General features: G+C 34.1%; 1 protein-coding gene across 1 annotated transcript in view; it reads left to right on the top strand.

Moving 5' to 3' along the window:
• LOC105328060 (paramyosin) overlaps window positions 1-24,361 on the top strand; it is a 52,378-nt gene extending 28,017 nt beyond the window's left edge. The window contains exon 3 of the mRNA XM_066071456.1: window positions 23,952-24,361. Within this exon, the coding sequence (XP_065927528.1) occupies window positions 23,952-24,361 (410 nt within the window). The remainder of the gene's footprint in view (window positions 1-23,951) is intronic.
• The last annotated feature ends 625 nt before the right edge of the window (window positions 24,362-24,986 follow it).

The following is a 24,986-nucleotide window of genomic DNA, read 5'->3' as shown; positions in this document are numbered from 1 at the left end:
TTGATACCATGAAAAAGGGGCTAGCCCCTAATATTAGGGACCTAGAGGGCTCTAAAGTCTTTTTCCTATAGTTCTTTACCGAGGGGTATTTCGTAATAGATTATAGAAGCAAATATGTTTATCTAACAGTTATGTAGCTTAACATTATAATGATTTTTCTCATGTGTTACGTAATTAACGATTTTTAGGGGTCAAAAGTCCAAAAATGTGATAACCTATATCTCAAAAAGAAAAAATATTTTGAAATGCAGTATAAAATAAAGATGCTCAAAATAATGTACCTAATAACATGCAACCTTACAATTTTTGTTCAGCGGCCCCAATAAGGAGATAAGGGACCGGCCCCTAAAATATTTTTTCTCAGATATCTCAAGAACGGTGACGAATTTCTAAACACTTGTTGAACAAAACTTTTAAACTTGAAACAAAATAGTATCAGGCACTTAAAATGTTTATTCCTCTTTTCCTGTTTTAAATCATGTATAGTTGTTAAATAGCAAAATCAAGATCGAACATAAATCTCAATTTCTAAAATCAGACGGAAGACCTCCTCGTTGCTCGCAACGAGATCGTGTCTAGTTATTTTTTTTTTTCTTACCGATTTTGTGCACGCGATATCTCGGAAACGACTCAACTGATTTACGTCAAATTTTCAGTTCTGATAGGTATTGATCTGAACCTTGTTGGAAATTTTTTTTGTTCATGACGTCACTTCCTGTCTTGAGATATCGTGGATTTAACTGTTTTTATAGGGGTATTTTGTACAGAGAACTCTTCTTTTACCATTTAAGATATGATGTTGAACTTTTCAGGGCTGATAGACGAAAGATTGAAATAGTGTCTAATGGTAATTAATCATCTTTATGTCAAAGAGCGCCGAAGCTCGCCCGAGCTTGAAAATTAAGATTTAAAAGGCGTCGTGATTTTTCTTGGTTTTCTTTGAATATCTCTTTTCTCGAAAGAATTTCTTAAAACAAGTAGAACAAAAAAACTTAATTAAATCAAGAGCTTTCATTTGAGATCAAGAAAAAGGGGCTGACCCTTCAAATTAGGGGCTGAGGGGGCTCTAAAGTCTTTTAATGATAACTTTTTACCGTGAAATATTTTATGATGCGTTATAGAAGCAATTATGTTTATTTTTAGGTCATTAACCTAATCATGGCAATCATTTACTCCTATGTTACGTAATTAGGGATTTAAAGGGGCCAGAAGTCCAAAACTTTGATGCTCAATATCTCGAAATGAAGAAACATTTGGATAAGCAATATTGAACAAAAGATGCTCAAAATATTGAGCTTAACAATCTGAAACCATAATTTCCTTGTTATGCGGTCCCTAAAAGGAGTTACAGGGTTGGCCCCTAAAACGACCCTCTCCAGATAACTCGAGAACGGTACAAAATTTGTAAACACTTTTTGAACAAAATGTGTTTGAATTGACAAGAGCTTTCATTTGAAATCATGAAAAAGGGGCTGGCCCTTCAAAATAGGGGCTGAGGGGGCTCAAAAGTCTTTAAATGATAACTTTTTACCGTGAAATATTTTGTGATGTGTTATAGAAGCAATTATGTTTATTCTTAGGTCATTAACGTAATCATGGCAATCATTTACTCCTGTGTTACGTAATTAGGGATTTTAAGGGGCCAGAAGTCCAAAACTTTGATGCTCAATATCTCAAAATGAAGAAACATTTGGACAAGCAATATTGAACAAAAGATGCTCAAAATATTGAGCTAAACAATAATCAACTATAATTTCTTTGTTATGCGGTCCCTAAAAGGAGTTACAGGGTTGGCCCCTAACATGACCCTCTCAAGATATCTCGAGAACGTACAAAATTTGTAATTACTTGTTGAACAAAAAGTGTTTAAATTGAAAAGAGCTTTCATTTGAAATCATGAAAAAGGGGCTGGCCCTTCTAATAAGGGGCTGAGGGGGCTCTAAAGTCTTTAAATGATAACTTTTTACTGTTAAATATTTTTTGATACGTTATAGAAGCAATTATGTTCATTCTAATGTTATGTACATGTACATGGCAATCATTTACTCCAATGTTACCTAATTAGGGAGTTTAAGGGGCCAGAAGTCTAAAGCTTTCATGCTCAATATCTCAAAATGGAGGAAAACTTTGGAAAGCAATATTTAACAAAAGATGCTCAAAATATTGAGCATAACAATGTACAACCATATATTGTTTTTATCTGGACCCTAAAAGGAGTTTAAGGACCGGATATCAAAACGATTTTTCCCAGATATCTCAAAAACGGTAACCAATTTCTAAATACTTATTAGTGGTACACAAAAATACCTTTTGACTAAAATGAATGAAAAGGAGCTGATCCCTCAAGTAAGGGACACCAAAGTGATAAATAGTCTTTCACCCATTACTCATAGATCCCGCCTCCTTTTCCGGATACGTTTCGTTGATGAAGGTCAAGAGTAAGGTTATTCCATATTCTAAAAATCGGACGGAAGACCTCCTCGTTGCTCGCAACGAGATCGTGTCTAGTTAAGGTCTTCCGTTGGAAACGGAAGACCTTATTGTTATTGCTTTGTTTCTTTTTCCCTATTCTTATTATTATTATTTTTTTTCTTCCTATTTTTGTGCACGCGATTTCTCAGAAACGGCTCAGCCGATCTCAATGAAAGTTTTAGATATGATATATATTGGTCTGAACCTGATTAAAAAAAATTTGTGTTGATGACGTCACATCCGTTTTTGAGATATTGAGATTTTTCTAATTTTTATATGGGTATTTTGTCTTCTGTTGTTCTCCTAAACTATAAGAGATATTTAGCTCAAATTTCTACGGTAGGTAAAGGAAAGATTGAAGTTTTGCATGATTGTTGTTTTGTATGTTTAGCACTACTGGCGCCAAAGCTCGCTACGGCTCGAAAATTGACATTAAAAAAGCGTCGTGAATTTTTGTGCTTTTTCCTCTTTATCTCTTTTCTGAAAAATATTTTGTTAAAACATGTAATGTAAAAAAAGTTTATATTTACAAGACCTTTCAGCTGATATCAAGAAAATGGGGCTGGCCCCTCCAATAAGGGACCTAGAGGGCTCTAAAGTCTTTAAACCATAATTCTTTACCGAGGGATATTTTGTAATAACTTATAGAAGCAAATATGTTTATTATACAGTTATGAAGCCAAGCAGTATAAGGATTTTCTCATATGTTACGTAATTAGGGGTTTTTAGGGGCCAAAAGTCCAAAATTTCGATCACCCATGTCTCACAAAGGAAAAATATTTTGTAATGCAGTACAGAAGAAAAGTTGTTCAAAATTATGTTCCTAACAAAATGCAACCGTCAAAATTTCGTTAAACGGCCCCTAAAAGGAGAAAAGGGACCGGCCCCTAAAACCTTCTTTCTCATATATCTCCAAAACGGTAACGAAATTCTAAACACTTGTTGAACAAAATTTGTGTAGAATTAAATGACCTTTTAATTGAAATCAAGAAAAAGGGGCTGGTCCCTCAAATTAGGGGACCAAAGGGCTCTAAAATCTTTAATCTGTAGCCCTTTACTGAGAGATATTTTGTGAAATATTATAGAAGCAAATGTATTTATCTTATAGTTCTGTATTCAAGCAATGTAATTATTTATCATGTGTTACGTAATTAAGGGTTTTTAGGGGCCAAAAGTCAAAAAATTTGATCACCCTTATCTCAGAAAGGAAAAATATTTTGTAATGCAGTATAAAAGAAAAGTTGTTCAAAATGATGTTCTCAACAAATTGCAACCGTCAAAATTTCGTTGAACGGCCCGAAAAGGAGATAAGGGACCGGCCCCTAAAACCTTCTTTCTCATCTATCTCCAAAACGGTAACGAATTACTAAACATGTGTTGAACAAAATTTGTTTAGAATTTAATGACCTTTCATTCCATGTCAAGAAAAAGGGGCTGGCCCCTAATAAAAGGGGACCAAAGGGCTCTAAAGTCTTTAATCTGTAGCCCTTTACTGAGAAATATTTTGTGAAATGTTATAGAAGCAAATGTGTTTATCTTATAGTTATATATTCAAGCAATGTAATGATTTTATCATGTGTTACGTAATTAAGGGTTTTTAGGGGCCAAAAATTTTCTAAACACTTGCTGACAAAATGTGTTCAGAATTAAATGTCCTTTCATTTGAATCCAAGAAAAAGGGACTTGCCCCTTAAATTAGGGGATCAAAGAGCTCTAAAATCTTTTATCTATAGCCCTATAATGAGAGCCTTTTTGTGAAAGGTTATTAAAGCTAGATTTGGTTAAAAAAGCAAGAGAACTTATACAAAAACAATACAATAAAGCATTAGTTCTTCACTCCTTTTCCATAACATGTTTGCTGTCGAAAATCAAACTCGATGTTGTCATATTTCATTCTAAAAATCGAACGGAAGACCTCCTCGTTGCTCGCAACGAGATCGTGTCTAGTTAGGGTCTTCCGTTTTCAACGGAAGACCCTCTTGTTATTCTTCGGTTTCTTTTTATTATTATACTTTTTCTTTTTTTTTCTGACTCCTTCTCGGCTTTATAACTCAAAAAGTTTCCAACCGATTTTGATGAAACTTTCAGAGATAATGTGAAACTATTATCCCTCAAAGAAATTAAAGTTTTCTTGACAACGTCACTTCCGTTTTTACGTTACGTCATTTTTAAAATTTTCAAAAAGTCATTTTGTCCGCGGCGTTTCTCAAAAACGCTTTAAGATAGAGACTTGAAATTTTCAATGGTTATGATTTGGTCGATTTACCTCTGTAATAAGGCTCGAAATGAAAATCTGTCACTTCCGGTCGAAACCGGAAGTGAAACAAATTTTTCGAAAAAATGAATTTTCTGATCAAATCAAAAACGAATATGTGTTTTGTAGAGCTTATTAAGCTGAATATAACACTAAAAGCCCTTTTAAAATCGGACGATGCATTACAGAGATATCGGGGTTTAAAAATTGATTTTTCCGGAAATTTTGATTCCGCGTCCTTGGTTTAAAAAATAGCATAATGTTCATAGTAAAGTTAACTCGTACCAAAAATAATTGTTAAGTCGTACTTAAACACATTCGGATTTTTTTTTGTTAAGTCGTTCTTGAAATCGGAAAGGTTTTTGTTAATTCGTACTTAAAATCATTCGGATTTTGTTAAGTCGTACCAGGAATAATTCGATTTTTTTATTTTTTTTATTTTAGTTACTCTTGTTATTGGTTTAAAAGCTCTGCTTCTTACAGGAACATTCAGCTTTACTTTCGACATTAACGGAAGACCCACTCGTTGCTATGCAACGAGCTTTGCTCTAGTTCTTATTATTATTCTTTTTTTTTCTTACCGATTTTGTGCAGACGATTTCTCAGAGATGGCTTGATAGATTTCATTCAAATTTTTAAGATTAACGTGTTTTTATCTGAAGTTTATCGTTTTTTATCCATTTCTGAAAATACACTTCCGGTCGGAAGTTATCGTCCGTTTACGATTTTAAAAAGTCAATTTTGTCGCCGACGTTTCTCAGAAACGAGAAAAGATAGAGGTCTGAAATTTTCAGAGAAGATAGATCTACCGTTTTTCTGGTGCAACACACTCACCAAAATGTCCGCCGTCACTTCCGGTCGTTTTTGGAAAAAAAATTCAAAAATTGATTTTTTCGACTTTTTTATTTTTTAATATTTTTTTTTATAAATTTTTACACCTTATAGTGACCCTTTTACTGATTAAGAATATGTAATTAGTTTTAAAATCGATCAAGGCATTCTCGAGAAATTGAGCTTCAAAGTTCTGAAGCGGAGTCCGAGTAGCTCAGTCGTTATAGTCGTGGACATGGCCCAGGCGACCCGGGTTCAAGCCTCGAGTGCTGCAAAATTTTTTTTTATTTTTTTCGCTTAGATCTACGATTTTATCTTTGAATTGATAAGTTTAATCTTATCTTTTCAAAAATCGGACGGAAGACCCACTCGTTGCTCGCAACGAGATCGAATCTAGTTGTTCCTATAATTTTACTAACCTGAGAGTCAAGCTTCGAGTTATAAGCAAAATACAGAGCTTTGCGCACAATGCTACTATATGTTTGTACACAAAGCGGAGGTCATCCTTTAGTTTGTTTATATTTTAAATGCAGCTATGCTGAATAGGAAATACCAAGTTTAAAATTCTTAAGTTGAATGTGATAAACTCATGTGACAAAAACATGACTCAAACCAAGCTATGAATCTTGCTTATGATTCTACGATTGACACTGAAATTTTGGTTGATCAATAGAAATGTCTTGCTAAAAGGATGATATGCTGTAATTACTTTTTGATGCCCCTTCTTCAACGATGAATTCATAAAATATACACAAATTTTTGATAGTTTTTTGAACACAAGTAAATGAAAACAATGCATTTTAAACAGTTTCCATAGGCCTGACACATTATTATTTTGAGGATAAAAGCATTATCGGTGTTCTTAAAAAATTATTGCAATGGAAAATCATCTTTGTTTATACACATTTGTTGTTTTTAATAAAGATGAAAATAATGGAAGGGCCTTGGTACAATAGAGCGACTAGAGCGACATGCCTGCCAATACATTAATTTGAATTATAGCTCTTTAACATATGTGACAACATTTTCAGTTGAGTTTATTTTCTTCAATCAAGTGAGTAAGGATATGAAAGGTCATGCGAAATGAATTCATGCCTGGTAAATGACAATTGTCTATAATGGAGAAGGCCAATTAAATTTTTCAATGTTTTTATTAATTCATTCTGGTGCATTGAGGTACACTTTTCTTCTTTCACATATAGAATTTTTTAAAATACAATAAGTAGCAAGTAGTGGAGGGAGAAAATGTACCTTTATGCCCTCATGTATTTTAATCGTTTTATAAAGTGAATGGGGGGATAAAATAAAGGGAACTGGAAGTTAACCGTGAACACCAACTGACAATTTAGTTATTTATATTGCATATGATCTTATTTTCGGTAAAAATGGTATTCCATGAAGGTAAATATGTCAAAGATTAAGTATATGCAAAAATAAGTGACAATTCGGATATTCATTTTTGGTTAATCTACCGAGGGGCCACATGGCACAATATCCTTTGAACGCCTTATAAAGCCAGTGTTGCTCAGGTGAGCGATGTGGCCCATTGGCCCTCTTGTTTAACTATTAATAATATTTAGAATTTTTGCTATTTAATTAAGTTGGGGAAGGAATCTGTGATGTTTTTAAAGGGGAAGATGAAGTAGAAGAAAGAGTTGATAGTGCATGTTTACCAATTAAACATGGTGTTTTAGTATGTTCTGAAAAAAAAAATACAGTAATAGGGAATACGATAGGGGCTACCTTTTATTTGACAGATTAATTGCAATTACTGCCCTTTCCTTGAAAACAAAAACCAACTTAAAACACAATGAGTCATTAAAGTAAATAACCTGATTTATCTTTAAGAAATAAATCTTAATTTAAAGGCACGATCAGCATGTGATATCAATTTTCATCAAAAAAAAATTTTGTACAATGCAGAAAGTACAACATGCATTAAATAGGGTAAATGGCGCTGTTTCGTTGCTTTCCGAACTAGCAAGAAATGAATTACCTGACGTTTATCGGGCGAAGTGTACTTCCGAACGAAATTCTTACGGATATAAAAACAACATTTTTTAAAAATAAACTAGATGCTGTCATTAGACAGTAATACCCGCACTAAGCGTTTGCCCCTAAATAACACTGTTTTGTACATGTACTAGTTTAATTCAAAATGAAGGCCACATACAAGTTCCGGTAATAAATTTAAAAATTATAATTTTCATAACTGAAGGATGAGATCCCTTCCCATATGATAATACATGTACACCTGAACAGCACTTTAGGTGCAAATTGGGGTTGAATTGTTTGCATGTGAATTTTAAGTTAGTCAAAAATCTTAACATTTCATGTCGTAGAAAGTATAATGGTGTATATAATTATTACAAACAAAATCAAATTATGCCCCCGCTCTGCGGGGGTTGCTGGTGTAATGAAGAATAATGACCCCCGTAGAATAATGACCGGGGGAGGGGTCATTTTTCGACGTAGAGTTATAACCCCTTTGCTGTAGAATAATTTGATTTTTCTGCAGAAAAAAGACCCAGGGGTCATTTTTCTTTATGTTAAACGTTAAGAAAAATGACCCCCGCTGTAAACAAGAATAAAAATTGATTACCCAGTATAAAATGAAAGAATAATTGTTGTCATAATACATATATGCAATATTCATTGATGTATGAATTGTAAAACAAAGACAGATCTATATATTTTCTTGCTGGGGGAAAGGGATTTTTAAAGGTTGAATGTCCCTCTGATAAGAGAGATAACTTCTGTAGAAAATATTCTCACTTTGTTTCTGATCTGATAACTCATAATTATTAAGGCAACAAGGACAACATGCAACAAGGGAGGCGGTACGTATTCGGCCCCATTTTATGCTGGAAGGCGACATTCATTTTAATTCAAATATTAAAAGATGAAATTTGAACGGAACGAACTGAACCCCAACTTTTCAGGGGGGGGGGGGGGGGGCAAAAAAGTTAGAATTGTTTGACCAAAAAGTACAAGATATTTAAACTAATCATATTGATCAAATTTTATGAGGTAATACCTAAAACCCCTCCCCCTTTCCCATCCACCAATGCATTGTTGTTTTTTTTGCTCCAAATATACCTTAATTATAGGTACTAGTACAGTGCATCAACAATACGTGTTTGGTGGTTTAGGCCAGAGAATCTTTGATGGAAAATTTTGTTTCTCTCTTAATCGCTCGTTCACAAAGGAAATGAATTAGAATTGGGAAAAACACACTAAGACAATTGCAAACTCTAGACTTAGTCATCATTATTTGAAACTTATAACATTTCAAATGTTTAAAACTGATTCAGGTTTTTGTTTTCTAAAAGATCAGATTTGGGAAACAAAATAAAAAAAAAGAAAAGAATTGAACAATATCCAATTTTATTTAAGATAATATATATCACTACATTGAGAATATACCAATTACTAGAAGATCATTCATTTGTTCCCCTAATGTGTTATATATATAACAAAAAGCTCTAGTTTGATTTTTTTCATTCTAAACATATGGATCCATTTACTATTATCTTATCCAAATTTAAAAACAGAAAACCTTCTATGTAACTATTGTAATTTATCATATACTGTATGTAAAACCTGTATGTAAAACCTTCAATAGTTCATGATAAAGAAAGATAACTCTTGCTGTTTGGAGCAGTTTTTGTTACAAACCTAAACAACAAAGTGCTCTTCTCAACTAAAAAGCAGCGCTTTACTATGTTTTTTAAGATGATTTGACATTGTATTTAAATAATATTATTTTCATATGCATTTAATATTTTTAATTTTATGCTGCAATAATAAAGTTTTGGTTTTTTAATCACTTTGTCTAATTTTTTTTCATATCATGATTACACACATTGCCAATTTTGAAGAAATCTAGCAGCGCTTAATCTCTTTAACTTTGTTTTATTGGAATCTCTTGGTATTGACTTTGATGAAAATCAAAACAAAATTATTAAAAAAAAATATACGGTAAAATTAATATCGGAGGGATATTGCACCTTAAAAACATTCTACGTTACTTTTGTTTTCTTCTACAAACATGTACATGTAATAAATATACATCGATATTCTAAACATTTGTTGTAATGTTGTATTTGTGATCATGAATATACTTTTTTAGTGCAAATGTGTGAAGAGTACTTGACTACAGTAAATCTTAAATAGTTAATAAACACTGATCGAATATAATAAATGATTATTATTATGATTATAATAAATGATTATTTCTAAAAGCGTTGATAAGGAGTTAAGTGCTCATTTTGAAGTTTTATATCCCCTTTTGATCACACGAACTTAGAAACACACGCGTTAAGTAAAGGAAGTTTCTTAATATTTATAGCAAAGGTCTAGGGGCTTTTATCATATCTAAATGTATCCATTTAGCTCACTAGACCGTTGTCTTTTTTTAACTCTTCACAACGATATTGTGGTGAATGGTGGGCATTTATCTCCCTTCTCTTTATAATGTACATCAAACAAATGACAGGGCAGTGCAGGAGACTTATAGGGCTATTATTGCCTGGTCCTGAGCTGTACGGGTACCATTAGGTAATTCCGATGGGTTTATATCTCCCTTGATCTTTATCACACGATCTTTACTGTCTCCGAAGTTGTTAATGTTCCCACAAACTACTGATGTAATAATCATCTTGCTATTAATTAAAGTATACCGATGATAAAGTAAAATATCTTTTCTGTTCGAGTACTCTCAGTAGTTTTTTCCTTATTAAATGGTTGCTGTAAGTGGCTGCTTACTTCAGCATGGCTATAATGCCCAACAATGGAGTAAACTTTTCATAATTTTGGTTTCATTATTAATTCTGGGTGATGCACTTGCATACCCAGTAGTTTGTCGTAGGGGAAAATCGTCGATATAAGTATAATTCATGAACAATATCGAACTACTCTTTTATCGCCAATAAACATAATTTTGTTTATAATGCCTTGTATCTCAAAATAAGTTTAATATGTTGTCACTCGTTATAAAGAGAAATATTTACATGTAAATATAACTCGTTACATGTAAGATCACTCCTGCGAATGTTATTGTCATTTAAATTTTAGACCACGTGATTTTATTTGACCCTTTCAGTTTCGCAGTAAAAATTTATAGTTTTATTCATAGAATCTAGGTACTTGTAGTCAAATATAAAATCTAGAGGTTTATTGATTTTAAACTTTATTTTCATTAATTGGTGGATAAAAAGGTGTTCTTGAAATAAATGCAACAGTACAAAATATCGTTTTTGACTGTTGTTGCAATAATTAAAATGCTTGTAGAGATCCTTCCTGAGGATTAATTTTCGATCCGCGCCTGACCTAGTAATAGCGTCAATAGTGAAACAGACTATACTATTTTATGCAGAATGCTCCTTGAAAATGGCTCGATATACTAAGTTTTTTATGCAAAACAGACACCCATCATTTTTCTAAAAACATTGTATTGCACACCACTGGCTATGATTTTATAAGCAACCCAATGTTTATATTTTCAACCACTCTACACGTGGTTGAATACGAACGATAACTCTGATCTGAATATTATCGTTTAATGTAAATAACCGCTAGATGGTGAAATAAGACACCCATCTTAAAAGGTTTTCATGTTTTAACATAATTCCAAGTAGGATATGATATAAAAACGACCAGTACTTACGTATTTTGAGAATTTTATCCGAACACTTATACTTCCGCTCGAAATTTCACGGGAACTGAACAAATCTCGGTGAAGTCTCGTGAACTTTCATTCGAGCACCTCTGGATTTATTACATACTTAGCAACGATAAAGAAAACATACCGAACACATTCGCAGGGGTGAGATGACAACCATACCCCTATACAATACTTCAGATCTTGTTATAACGTTAGAATTTTTTTTTCTAAGACATACCCCTTCTTTCTCTTTAAGTTTATTTGAATATGAATTATAATTTTTGTTACTTTCTGTAAACTGTAGTAAAAATTCAATATTGTAAAGACTATTTCACAAATAATAAAAAATTATACTGAAAAAGTTAATTTGTAAGGGGGTAATTATTCTCAAGGGGTCACTTTTCCTCATGTAGAGTGGTGTAATGAAGAATAATGACCCCCATAGAATAATGACCCCCCCTAGCTGAAGAATAATTGGATTTTTCTGAAGAAAAAAGACACAGGGGTTATTTTTCTTCATGTTAAACGTGAAAAAAATGACCACCATAGAAAAATGACCCCCCCCCCCCCGTAAACATGAATAGAAATTGGTTTCTCCGTATCCAAGATATGACTTTGAAATTACTTAATTTTTCTCTCTGTTCAACTGATTTTGAAGTTATAAACACCGAACTTGTAAATAAATCGCTGTATATAGTTTTTCATATCCGTAGCAAGCACACACAAAACACTCCTACATTGCCACAAATTGATTGTTAACAGTTACGTCACTTCTCTCGTCGACATACGGCGGGAAAAGACGCAAATAAAGAAAAACTCATACACAATGAGGATATTGTTTGATAATTAACGAACAATAATCATGAAAGAATAATTGTTGTAATAATATAATAAGCAGTATTCATTGGTGAATGAATTGTCAATCGAAGAATAATACATATATATATCTTTATGGAAAAAGACTAAGGGGGCAGGTAACGTAGGAATATGAATACTTCTTATTTACATTTCTTGGGGAATGTGATTTTTGAAAAATCACTTTGCGTTAATTTTGTTTTCTTTTGCGTAATACATGAACATCATAATTCTAAACATTTGTTGTAATGTTGTATTTGTGATCATGAATAGACTTTATTCTTTTAGAGCAAATGTGTTAAGAGTACCTGACTATAGTAAATCTTAATAGATTAAAAACACTGATCGATTATAATAAGAAATGATTGTTTCTAAAAGCGTTGATAAGAGGTTAGGGCCCATGTTATGGGTTTATATCCCACTTGATTTTGATCACATGATCTTCATTGTATCCAAAGTTACCAATGCTCATACAATCTATTGATGCTTTATTCATCTTGATAATATGTTTTACGGTGCGACCGTTGGGGCGAGCGCAGCATTTGATCAAACAATGAATTATGATAAATCAATAAAAATAAAAGTATCAAAGTAACGTAAATGAATTTGAATGCAAAATAAAATATAAACATGCCTATTTTTTCTTGTAAATTTTCATAATTCATAATTTATAAGATTGTTTATTTATTTAAATAGAATTTATCTCAGTTTTTACAATGGTGTTGAATAATAACGAGTTTAACATAATGTTTATTGCAGTTTATTTCCTCTTTTCTTGCAGCAGACATTTTTCTTAAACTTACATATATAAAATTGACTTATCATAAAGTCCCCCCCCCCCCCGTTTAAAAAAAATATAATTTACGTATAAAAAAAATTGCTGATCATATAAGAAAATCGGTTTTGGACCCCCCCCCCCCCCCGGGAGGATGTAATAAATGTGAAAATAAAGATACCATTGAGCAGTTAAAGAGCTAAATGCATACTACGCACTCACCATTCCTCACCCGGATTAGAATTTCCCTGATTTTGATAACTTATTTTTCATTTTACTTGTAAATATTTTTTGAATGATGCTGCCGCGCCCCCTTTTAAAAAACGTTCCTGGAAATTAATTACTGTAAATATATAGTGAATAAAATAAATGTGAGCATTTATCCAAATGAGAGCAAGTTACAACTGTTTCCTATTTAAAAAAAAAAAGATGTCCCCATTCTTTAGCTTTGCAAGATTTTGAGAAGATTTTGGTATTTATATTCCAGCAGATTTACAATAACTACTTAGAGTAATTTCCCCTTATTGTGACGTCAAAGTTGACGTCGGTCAAGTGCCGTCTGTCTCTTTGAAAAAACCCTGAAAAAAACCCTAAGTGAAATATACTGTTTTGTTTACTAAATAGCATGATATTCATGAAATTACACAATTTATCTGTTTCTCAAAAGTTTTACTTTGATTCTCGCGAGAAGGAATCAAGTCTAGTGAGATCGTCCGACATTGATAAATTGCATTGTGGGTCGAAATTTACTGACTCCGAAAAATTCTGTGGGATCAATGTGCAAGAAATCTATTGTGACGTCACTCGAAGGAACGACAACTCTGTTAGTCTTATGTAATGGAATTATTCTATTTACAATCCATGATGTACGTAGTCTTTTATCTTGTTCTCGTGAGAGTGTGAAATGGGAAACCATATTTACAGGGAATTACTGGGACGATTAAAACAAGGCATTACTGGTCCGATTTACTGACGCCAAAAAAATCCGTTGAATGAATGTGCAACTAGTCCGAATTTTCTATTCACACACGCCTTGCCGGTAGAGCTCGCTTCGCGCCGGCGCTGCGCGCCGGCGAGCTGCGCTCGCTATTAACTAAACTCACTAAAGTATGCCGATGATAAAGTAAAATATATTTTCTGTTCGAGTACTCTCAGTACTTTGACGATTTTCCTTATTGGCCGTTCACCTCTACTGGCGTAATGGCTGCTGTCAGTCCCTACTAACTTCAGCTTGGTTATAATGCATAACAGTGGAGTAAACTTTTCATAATTTTGGTTTCATCATTAATTCTGGTTGATGCACTTGCATACCCAGCAGTTTGTAATAGTGGAAATCCTCAATGCAAGTATCATTCATGAAAGATATGAAGAATATGGAGGATCTGACTGCGAAGCGCGAAGATGCGAAGACGAAAGTGCTAAGTTGCGAAGGCGAAGAATTGATACTACTATCGCTCCTTCGCCTTCGGAACTTCGCACTCTCGCCTTCAAATCTTCGCGCTTTTGCCTTTTTAGCTCACCGACACGAAGTCAAGGGGAGCTTATGCTATACTCCCGGTGTCGGCGTCCGGAGCTGGTAAAGGTTTTGTTGCAGGTCCTGTATCTAAGCTATTACTTGTCATATCTTCACCATACCATACTTGCATGGATGATGCATCTGGACCTACTGAATCTAGTTCCTAACTTTCAGATGCTGGAGGAGGTTAAGGTTTTCGGAGCAGGTTAAAGTTTTTGTTGCAGGTGCCCTTTGATAGCAATATCTAATTTACTGCTGGTCCGTACTTCACCAAACGTGCATGGATGGTGTGTCTAATGATACTGATGCACCAAAAAGCCTTGATTGCTGAATCTGAGCTATAGGTTTCGGATGCTTGAGGAGGTTAAGGTTTTTAGAGCTGGTTAAAGTTTTTTTTTTTGTTGCAGTTGCCCTCTGATGATTATATATTAGTTACTACTGGTCCTAACTTTATTAAACTTGTATGGATGGTGCGTCTTATGATACTGATGCACAAGACAGGCTTGAATGCTGAATCTGAGCCACAGGGCCGGATGCTGGAGGAGGTTAAGGTTTTAAGAGCTGGTTAAATATTTTGAAACTCGGCCCTCTGATGATGATATCTTAGTTATTACTTGTCCTAACTTCACCAGACTTCCATGGATGGTGGGTCTTGATATTGATGCACCTGCCAGGTTTGAATGCTGAGTCTGAGCCATAGGTTTCGGATGCTGGATAAGGTGAATTGTTTTGGAACAGGTAACATGTTTAATAGATACTAGTACTATTTCAAACTTGCATAGTTTATTAAACTGTAATATGAATGAATCGCAGAGGTAGCTTTCGATGCAGAGCTTGGTCTCCATTATCAAGGATGCTTAAAAAATATATCTTAGTTTTTGCAGGTCCTAAGTTCACCTAACTTTGAATGGATGGAGTGTCTTATGATACATATGCACCTGACAGGAATGGATTCTGAATCTGATCCATAGGTTGCGGAAGCTGGAGGGGGTAAAGGTTTTAATTGCTGGTGTCCTCTGATGATGATATCTTAGTTATTACTAGTCCTAACTTCACCAAACTTGCATGGATTGTGCGTCTTATGATACTGATGTACCCGACATGCTTGAATGCTGAATCTGAGCCATAGCTTTATGATTCTTTATGAGGTTTAGGTTTTTGGAACAGGTCACATGTTTTATAGATGATAGCTTGCATAGTTGATTTAACTATGTTATAAATGAAACGCAGAGTTTGCTTCAGATGCAGAGCCTGATCTCCATAATCAAGGATGCTAAAGAAATCTCCTACCTCACTCAAACCTGCTTGATAGAGAGCTGTGGTTGTTGTTAAATGATATAACATGATTCCTATAATATAGTATTGTATGATATGAAACACGATTGTTTAATATGATACAATATATTACCATATGTTATATTGTAAAAAGTTATATGATACCATTTGATATTGTATCAATTTTTTGGATATTTTATGATATGATATTGTATCATGATAATGTTATGTATAGTATTGTATATTACGATACAATATTGTATAATATTATGTTGTATTATTAATTAATTATCTAATCACATGATACTATAACATATGATATTGCAATATTTAATATAGTATCCTATGATATAATATTATTTGTTTTCCATTGGACTGAAATGTCACATTTTCATTGGTTTAAACAAAGCACGTGATTGCCTCATATATCTCTATATTTGTTCTGTGATAAACAATATTAGGCAATATGGCCGTCATTGGTCGACGCTTCGCTTACTCATTTCGACATTTCATAGTATTTTATACATAAACTGCATGCTGTAAGTTCTTAAAGTATTTGGAGTTGTTGTCCTTTGAAATTCTTTAAAATTAGAGTAGTTGCCCTTAGAATATTTACGTCACATTGTTTTGTCTGGAGCAGCACAAAATGGCAGCGACGAAATTTGCTCAAATCTCTGCAGAGGAAAGGGAGAAAACATTTGAAATTAAATAGCAACAAAACATTGTAGGTAAACATGGGTAAAGCAAAGATTTTGAAAGAGTATTTGAAAGGTGAGATGAAAATTTTGAAGAGTTTAAATGAGTTAAATTGGACGAGATGTAAGGCATCTTGTACATGGCTTTGCGTAGATCATCGCTATTTGTGAATAAATATGTCGCTTGATAGTCCTAGAGAAAACAAAACACTTATTAGGTTAGTTACTGACTCACTACGGAAATATATTGGGTTGATCAATCTCATAGAAGGCTCGGCTTCGCCTCGCCATCTATAAGATTGATCAACCCAATATATTTCCGTAGTGAGTCAGTAACTAACCTAATAAGTAATAATATTCTATGATATTGTATCATACAGAATTGTATAATATGATATTGGTTCCTTTAATATAGAATTATATTACATGAAATTGTATATATGATATTATAATATCATAAAATATGGTTTCATACGATTTTGTATAATATGATATTGGTTTATATAATATATATCATCATATGACATGAAATTGTATTTTATGATATTGTAATATATATAATTGTATCATATGATACAATATGTATCAAATTATATTGTATCATATGATATGATATCATATTATGTTTCAAATATGATACAGTATCATACAATACAATCTCATACTATATTATACAATATAATAACATTTTTTCAATGCTATGATGTCTTATTGCATTATGTTATTGTTTCATTTAATACAATTTTATGTTTTATGATATTGTATTATTTGATCAAATACAATAATGTATAACACAATACAATGTCATATCATACGTTACAATATCATATCTCACAATTTTTTTTACAGTATTTTATGGTATTATATAATATATATTGTAAGTATGATAGGATGCAATTTTGATTTTATATTATTGTATTGATAAACATATGAACATATGATTATCATACAATTTTTTAAAAGATGATATACGATATTGTGTCAAAACAGAATCCATGAATAACCAAGATCATAAAGGATGATTTTCATATAATATGATAAAGGTGGTCTCATAAAGGTGTTGCCTCATAAAGGTGATGCCTCGTCTCGGTGAGCTTTGTAATCTGTGAATACCTATGTTTTATAATTGCGGAGCTCTCTATCGTTTAAAGGGTTCCGAGGCATATTTTGGAAATTTTATTTTTATAACGTTAATCAAATTAAATTATCCAGGGAGATAGGGTCCGGACCGCCTCTTCCCTTTTACTGCGTGAAATGATTAATATTGAATTTTCCGGGGGGGGGGGGGGGGTGTCGCATAATGAAATTAGAATGTTACTGTGTTTGGTCCACGGTAAACAGACGACTGGTAAGCGACAGGAGTCTGGAAGTGCATTTGTAAACATTATGGCGGACATTGCATTTTATGTGGAGTATATAATGATTAGGCATAGCCAGCACTGGTAAACATATATGTCACATGTACACATAATTAAAATATTCATAAACATTCATAGTAAGCACGATGGCCTAGCGCATGTGCACCAATATTAGCATTGATTAATCGGAAAACCGTGGCGAGTACGGTTCTTGCATTAAATTCTATGTAATCGACCGAGACTTGCTGAATGCAATCAAAAAAGGCGAAGGCGAAAGTGCGAAGATGCGAAGGCCACAGTGCGAAGTTGGGAAGGAGCGATAGTAGTATCGCACCTTCGGCTTCGCACCTTTGCACTTTAGGCATCACATCTTTGCGCTTAGTCGTCGCATCTTTTGCTCCATTGCCTTTGAAACTTTGCATCTAAGCCCTAAGGTCGAAGTGGCCTATCGAAACACCATGGATACAGTATATGTAAATGTAATTGTTAAAGGGGAATGGTCACGATTTTGGTCAAATTCTATTTTTCTGTTGTCATTATTTACAATGCTTTTGGAAAGCATTTCTACTGATCAAATGAAATTTGAGGGTTAGTTGTAATGTTATAAGCAGGATTCTTTGTCATGTAAACAAGGCTCGTGCCCTGTTGTTGTTTACATAGGTTCAATATACCAGTAACAATCTTTTCCAAGTTGATTTGTCGTTGAAACATAAATAAACATTTTTTTTACGTTTAACACATTCATTAGGTCTAAAATTGGAATTTTCACTTCAACATTCAAAATGTAAACAAAAGCTTTGTTTACATAGCAAAGAATTGCAAGCTCTGTAACTTGCTAATAACTCAACGAATGACACTCAAATTTTGGTTGCCTATGAAAAATGCCTTACTGCAGCATTGTGAACATTGAAATCGGAAAAATAATTTTTGACTAAAATCGTGACCATGCCCCTTTAAGATAACAACCATATCCCGATGCAATACGTCAATATTTTGTTATAACGGAAGGATTTTTAGTTTTCTAAGATAACCCTTCCTCCACTTTAAGTTTATTTGAATATGAATTATAATTTCTGTTACTTTCTGTAAACTGCAGCAGTAAAAATTACAATAGTGTAAAGACTATTTCACAAATAATAAAAAAATATACTGAAAAATTTTAATCTACAAGGGGGTCGTTATTCTACAGGGGTCACTTTTCTTCATGTGGAGTGTGCTCATTTTTTATGAAAATGACACTTATCATTCAGGCAAAGGGGCCATTTTTCTACGTAGAATAATTTTTTGCGTAGAATAATGACCGGGGGGTCATTATTCTACGTCGAAAAACGACCCCGGTCATTATTCTACGGAGTTCATAATTCTTCATTACACCGGCATCAAAATAATCAAGATCAAGTATCTAAAGCTCTCTTTATTGAAACATACATAGTTATATTAACTGTTTAAGTATGAGTAGGTACAAGGGTTGATCCAAAAGTAGTGTCAAACTATGCAGTGCGCTTCTTACTGGCGCTGTATTGTATAGAATGACACATCAAAATTTGCCTTTTCATAATTCTAATTTGATTTAACATTTTGATTAAATTTCGTTAAAAAACTAACAAGATATTGATGTTTTTTGCATGATATATCCGTGACATCGTCGCGTCATGAATTTACGTCGTTTTAAAGGTTTGTATTTTTTTTTGATAAATAACAAGTTTCAAAATTTAAAAAAAAGCTCCATTCTACAAAATGCTTTGACGCAGAGATAACATAGACTTCTTCTAACTGTTTTTAAAAATTAGGAAATGCTACCGTGCATTTCAGATATTTACGCAACGGTTTTTGTCTCCAGATCAAGAAATAACGAGGCTGGACATGCGAATAGAGAAATGATGCATTTTTTGCTTCGATGGATAGAAATCACAAGAAAATGAACTGGAATTGATATATCAGCCTAAAATTGCGAGCTTTTGAACAGGGAACCCTTATCGTGGTTCCAATATCTAACAAAAACATATGTCATATTTATACATAAGTTAGATAGAAAGAAGACATACGCTCCGCAGGAAAAGCTAGGTTCTTGCATTATGATCTATATTATAAAGCTACGTTCATGACTTCTTAAAGACACCTCGACAAACTGATCGCACTTTAAATAACCCAATATACTATTCCGTCGATTACAGAAAGAATAATCAGCTACAATGTGAAAAAAAAAATGATAAAAAATGTAAAAAGAGCATTGTGGCCAATTTGTATGAGTACTAAATTATGAAATTTTACCAAAAGACAAATGATCTAGAATTGACGTCGCTGGCGTGCGGGAACTATCGTTACCTCACGCTCCACAAAATATATTATCAAAACAGCTTTGGTTGGATTTTTCCTATAGTGTCACGATCATTTCTGTCATCTACGTCATGCATAAATCATACACGCCGCCGTTGTGAAAACTTTATGATTGGTCAACTCCTTTTCTTAGGCGGTTATCAGTACACGCTTATTATATGCAATGCCAGAGCTGAAGGATTTCTCAGAACAGTTCATTTCCCCAAATATGGAGTCATTATCGACTATCCCCTATGTTTAAATTCTGTGCAAAACTCTCTCTCTCTCTCTCTCTCTCTCTCTCTCTCTCTCTCTCTCTCTCTCTGTAAACGGGCGTTAAACCATAGCCTCAAGCTACGGTCCAGAGTACGGCGTTATAAAAAATATAATATTTAAAAGGTGCATGTGCTAAGCGTTCATTTCATGTAAATACCGTAAATGTATAATGCACATGTATTACCTACTAACTTGCCAGTCGAAGTGATAGATATGAATTCCTTGATTTCTACACCTTTCGATCGGCAATCGACAGTCAATAAAAGAATTGAACGATGGTGAAAGAACGAGACGGAAGTGGAGAGTGCAAAGGGGTTTGTCCATGTGCGTCTTCATTAGGCAAGTGTCCGATTCGTTTCTCTTCTGTTGCCCTATCACTTTCGGTATAAATATATATACTAAAATATCCCCAAACAATTTACTGCAGATTTCTTTATTTTACCTGCCTCTGAACCACCGATCACCAGCTCCATACATGTACACTGGTTTGTTTACATACATAAAAAATACAGCTCTTGATCCGCTTTCAAAGTGCGGTTAAAGGTTGTTTAATAGTAGAAAGTTTGGGGCGAGTAAAGCTACAATTATTAACAATAGTAAACTAAATAAAGAATTATTTAAATGGATTATTTTCACAAAATATGGTATGGTATGATGTAAATCTTTTCAAAAATAGCGTTATTTTTATGCTCGATAAATTGCCGTAAAGTTTTTTTGTACATGTTAGTATTGTGTGCACTGTAGCCTTATATTTACTAACCCAAACTTTCTAAATAGAGCTACAGATATATATGTATGTACCGTATTTATGTTTTATCACAAGTGTACACTTTCGAAAAATAGCCCAATTTCGACAGTCACGAGTACCCATGTGAATTTTTCATTCTCTGATATGTTATTGTTCTGTCTGTGCATAATTTAGTCTGAGTTAACCAGCAACCAATGACCGGTAAGCTGAATCCTATGGTGTCCGGATAGGGCCATTTGCGTTAGCGCGACATCGCGTTCAGATAAACGAGACATCGCGCTAACACACAACACGCCGTCGCGCTAACGCAACTTTGCACAACACGCCGTCGCGCTAACACACAACACGCCGTCGCGCTAACGCCACTTTGCACAACACGCCGTCGCGCTTACACACAACACGCCGTCGCGCTAACACAACTTTGCACAACACGCCGTCGCGCTAACGCAACATTGCAAGTTTCACAGTCTAGTAGGAAGTCGTGTCCGGAAATATCAGACTGTGCATGCTTAAATATGTATGCATGCATGCAAGCATGGCTGAAAAATAAATAAAATGTACTTTGAAATATATAAATGAGTTTCATTTATCATCAATGCATATGAATAAAAATATAGTTACTAGTGTGTCACTGTATAAGGATATGAATTATTATAAAATCTACCAATTGATACATTTACCATAAATATTAAATAAAATTCATAAAATCAGCAATAATATATTCATGACACATAGGCGTCGCAACCGGGGGGGGGGGGGGGGGCTTAGCTATACGTAACCATTATAGGAACATAGCAGAATAGAGGGTTCAGCCCCCCCCCCCCACTTTTTTTCGCAGGAAACATAATTGTTCCGTAATGTACGTTTGAAAGATTAAGAAGTTTGAGTAAAAGGTATAACCCCCCCCCCTCCCCCCACGGATTAGGATTTTCATGATTTTGGGAATTAGGTTTTTTTCTCTCAATATTTCTGAGGATCAGTCTAGCCCCCCCCCCCCACTTTCAATTTGCTTCCGACGCCAGTGTGACATGTTATATACCTGTAATTTTACATTTTAAAATTTCTTTGCTTTGGTAATATACAGAGCACCTAATATGAATTTGTGACATGTACATGTTATAAATATATCATTGCTGAATTAATTAATTACATCAAATATTTAAGGTAAATTTATCAATTGGTAGATTCATTAATAATTTATATGCATTCTAGCATATCCTTATACAGTTACATACTAGTAACTATTTTTTTATTCATATTGATAATATTTGAAAATAATATATGTATTTCAAAGTATATTTTATTTATTTTTCATCCATGCTTGCATGCAGGCCTACAAATTTCAGCATGCGCTGTCTAATATTTCCGGACACGACTTCCTACTAGACTGTGAAACTTGCAAAGTTGCGTTGGCGCGACGGCGTGTTGTGTAAAGTTGTGTTAGCGCGACGGCGTGTTGTGCAAAGTTGTGTTAGCGCGACGGCGTGTTGTGCAAAGTTGTGTTAGCGCGACGGCGTGTTGTGCAATGTTGTGTTAGCGCGACGGCGTGTTATGCAAAGTTGCGTTAGCGCGACGGCGTGTTGTGTGTTAGCGCGATAGTGTATTGTGTGTTAGCGCGATGGCATGTTTGTGCAAAGTTGTGTTAGCGCGACTGCGTGTTGTGTGTTAGCGCGATGGCATGTTTGTGCAAAGTTGTGTTAGCGCGACGGCGTGTTGTGTGTTAGCGCGACGGCGTGTTGTGCAAAGTTGCGTTAGCGCGACGGTGTGTTGTGTGTTAGCGCGATGTCTCGTTTATCTGAACGCGATGTCGCGCTAACGCAAATGGCCCTATCCGGACACCATAGAATCCACCAATAAAAAATTGTTGTTAAGGTGAGGGTATTGTTCATGTATGACGTAGTTGATAGAATTAAACGCGACGCGATCGGAAAATTCCAACCAAATCGGTCTTAGTAATATTATCTTCAGAAATAATTATCACAATGCATTAACATTTTCAAATTTGAATTAAAATAGGTAGATATCTAAAAGCACGAATGTTTGTCGCTTTGCACTGATTTTTAACTATTTTATCGCATCTGTGACATTACTTTTGGATCAACCCTCGCATAAGCAGAATTTACTTCATTTTAAAATCAGCTTTCATTCATATAGCTCTTAAGATAATTGAAGATTTCCATTCAGCGTTTGGTTTTCAAAAAGATTGAAAAATGTCGACAATAACTTTTCTCTCATTCCTTCTCAAAAATATTTTCCCAAACATGCTAATTTGAAACAATTCATAATCCCTGCAAGTTTGTAAAGGTAGGCCACGTAATAACTTAGATACAGGGCCTGTTCCTAAAACTTTAACCAGGTTCGGACGCCGACCCCGACACAGAGGGTATAGCATAAGCTTCCCCGACTTCGTTTCAGTGAGCTAAAAGAAGTTACCGGGACATTGCGTCTCGATTATCATTGATCGGTGCATGAAATCGATCCTTTGATACATGTATGTATATCCATGTAATCAATTTACCAGTTTACTTTTATTATTTTGGCTTTGTTTGGGTCGACTTAGATGGTATGTTATCAATACAAGAATTACGATATTTTTTAAATAAAATGAACAAGAGCCATTGTTGATTATCTGAATGTTAAATATTATTCTCTGGCAGCGATGTTGATTTTATTGCACCGCTCTACCAACGGTTTGATCTTTACACTTTTAAAATCGCTTTAATTTTGCGATACATTGTCTTTGTGTCATTTTAATTTCTAATTTTAAACATATACAATTATGCACTTCAACTTATTACTCATGATTGAAATAAAATCTTCTCTAAAACTCTATGATTTAAACTGCATATCTAATAAGCTGAATTATCAAACAGCTCATTAAAGAAAGCTAAATATATGTAATTTGTTAATTGTAGATAAGAGTAGCCACCATGCGTTTACAGCGGGTATATCATCAAGTAACTCTGGTTGGAAAGGAGACACCCTAGTGTTCCCCACAGTAATCTACAGTGAAGGAACAGGCTACAAACCCAGTACTGGTATCTTTACAGCGCCCACAGCGGGGACATATGTGTTCTATGTCTCTATTCAGTCTGCCATCCAAAAATCTATCTATTTGTTTATAGTTTTAAATGGATCAACCAAGGTCAGGGTTATGGCTTCTTACAACAGTGGGAGCAGTATTTCCATTTACCAGACCGGGACCAACCTGGTTATCTTACATCTTCAGACCGGTGACAGAGTTTGGGTCAAATATAGCGGGGGTACCGGTTACTACAGTGATTATGGTCACGTAACAACGTTTTCTGGATTCAAACTTTACTAGCTAAATTGTTTTGCTTGGTATTATGTCAAATTTAAATATCGTTTGAAAAAATAAAGCTTTAGAATAAATAATTATTTTATTGTTTCAAATGACGAATATATACTGCATACAGGGAAATATCCGTCACCGTTTTATTTTCGCCCCTTTCGCCCTCGTTGTCAGGGAGAGATTTTAAGACTGGGCGAATTCTATATTGCAAATAATATCTTTGTTCAAACAACTGCATATTGGCGAATTCAAGACGGGGCGAAACCGTTTGCAATTGTTAAAGGGCGAAAAAAAAAACACGGGGCGAAAATAACCCTGTATACAGTATTTTTACATCCACCATAGATTTTTATCCTTTTTCTAAAAAGAATCGATTGTAATTCCTATAGCTTTCAACTAATTAGACTGAAATCTACGCGATGCAGTGAAATGATCTTTATGGAATGATCATAATCATACGCATTTCGTAATTTTATAAAAACTGCTTTAAAATGGATTTTTTAAATCCAAACAGTCATTATAATTGTAAAGTTTTAACATCGTTTACCTCGGTGCTGAGGTTGATTAAGATGAGCACGGGCCTTTTAAAAAAATATATACGTGTATTTATGTTCAATTGACTTTCTCTTTTGTAAAG

Source organism: Magallana gigas, chromosome 9 (genome assembly GCF_963853765.1).
Source record: "Magallana gigas chromosome 9, xbMagGiga1.1, whole genome shotgun sequence".
NCBI lineage: Eukaryota > Metazoa > Mollusca > Bivalvia > Ostreida > Ostreidae > Magallana > Magallana gigas.
This window is presented reverse-complemented; position numbering and strand designations above follow the sequence as displayed.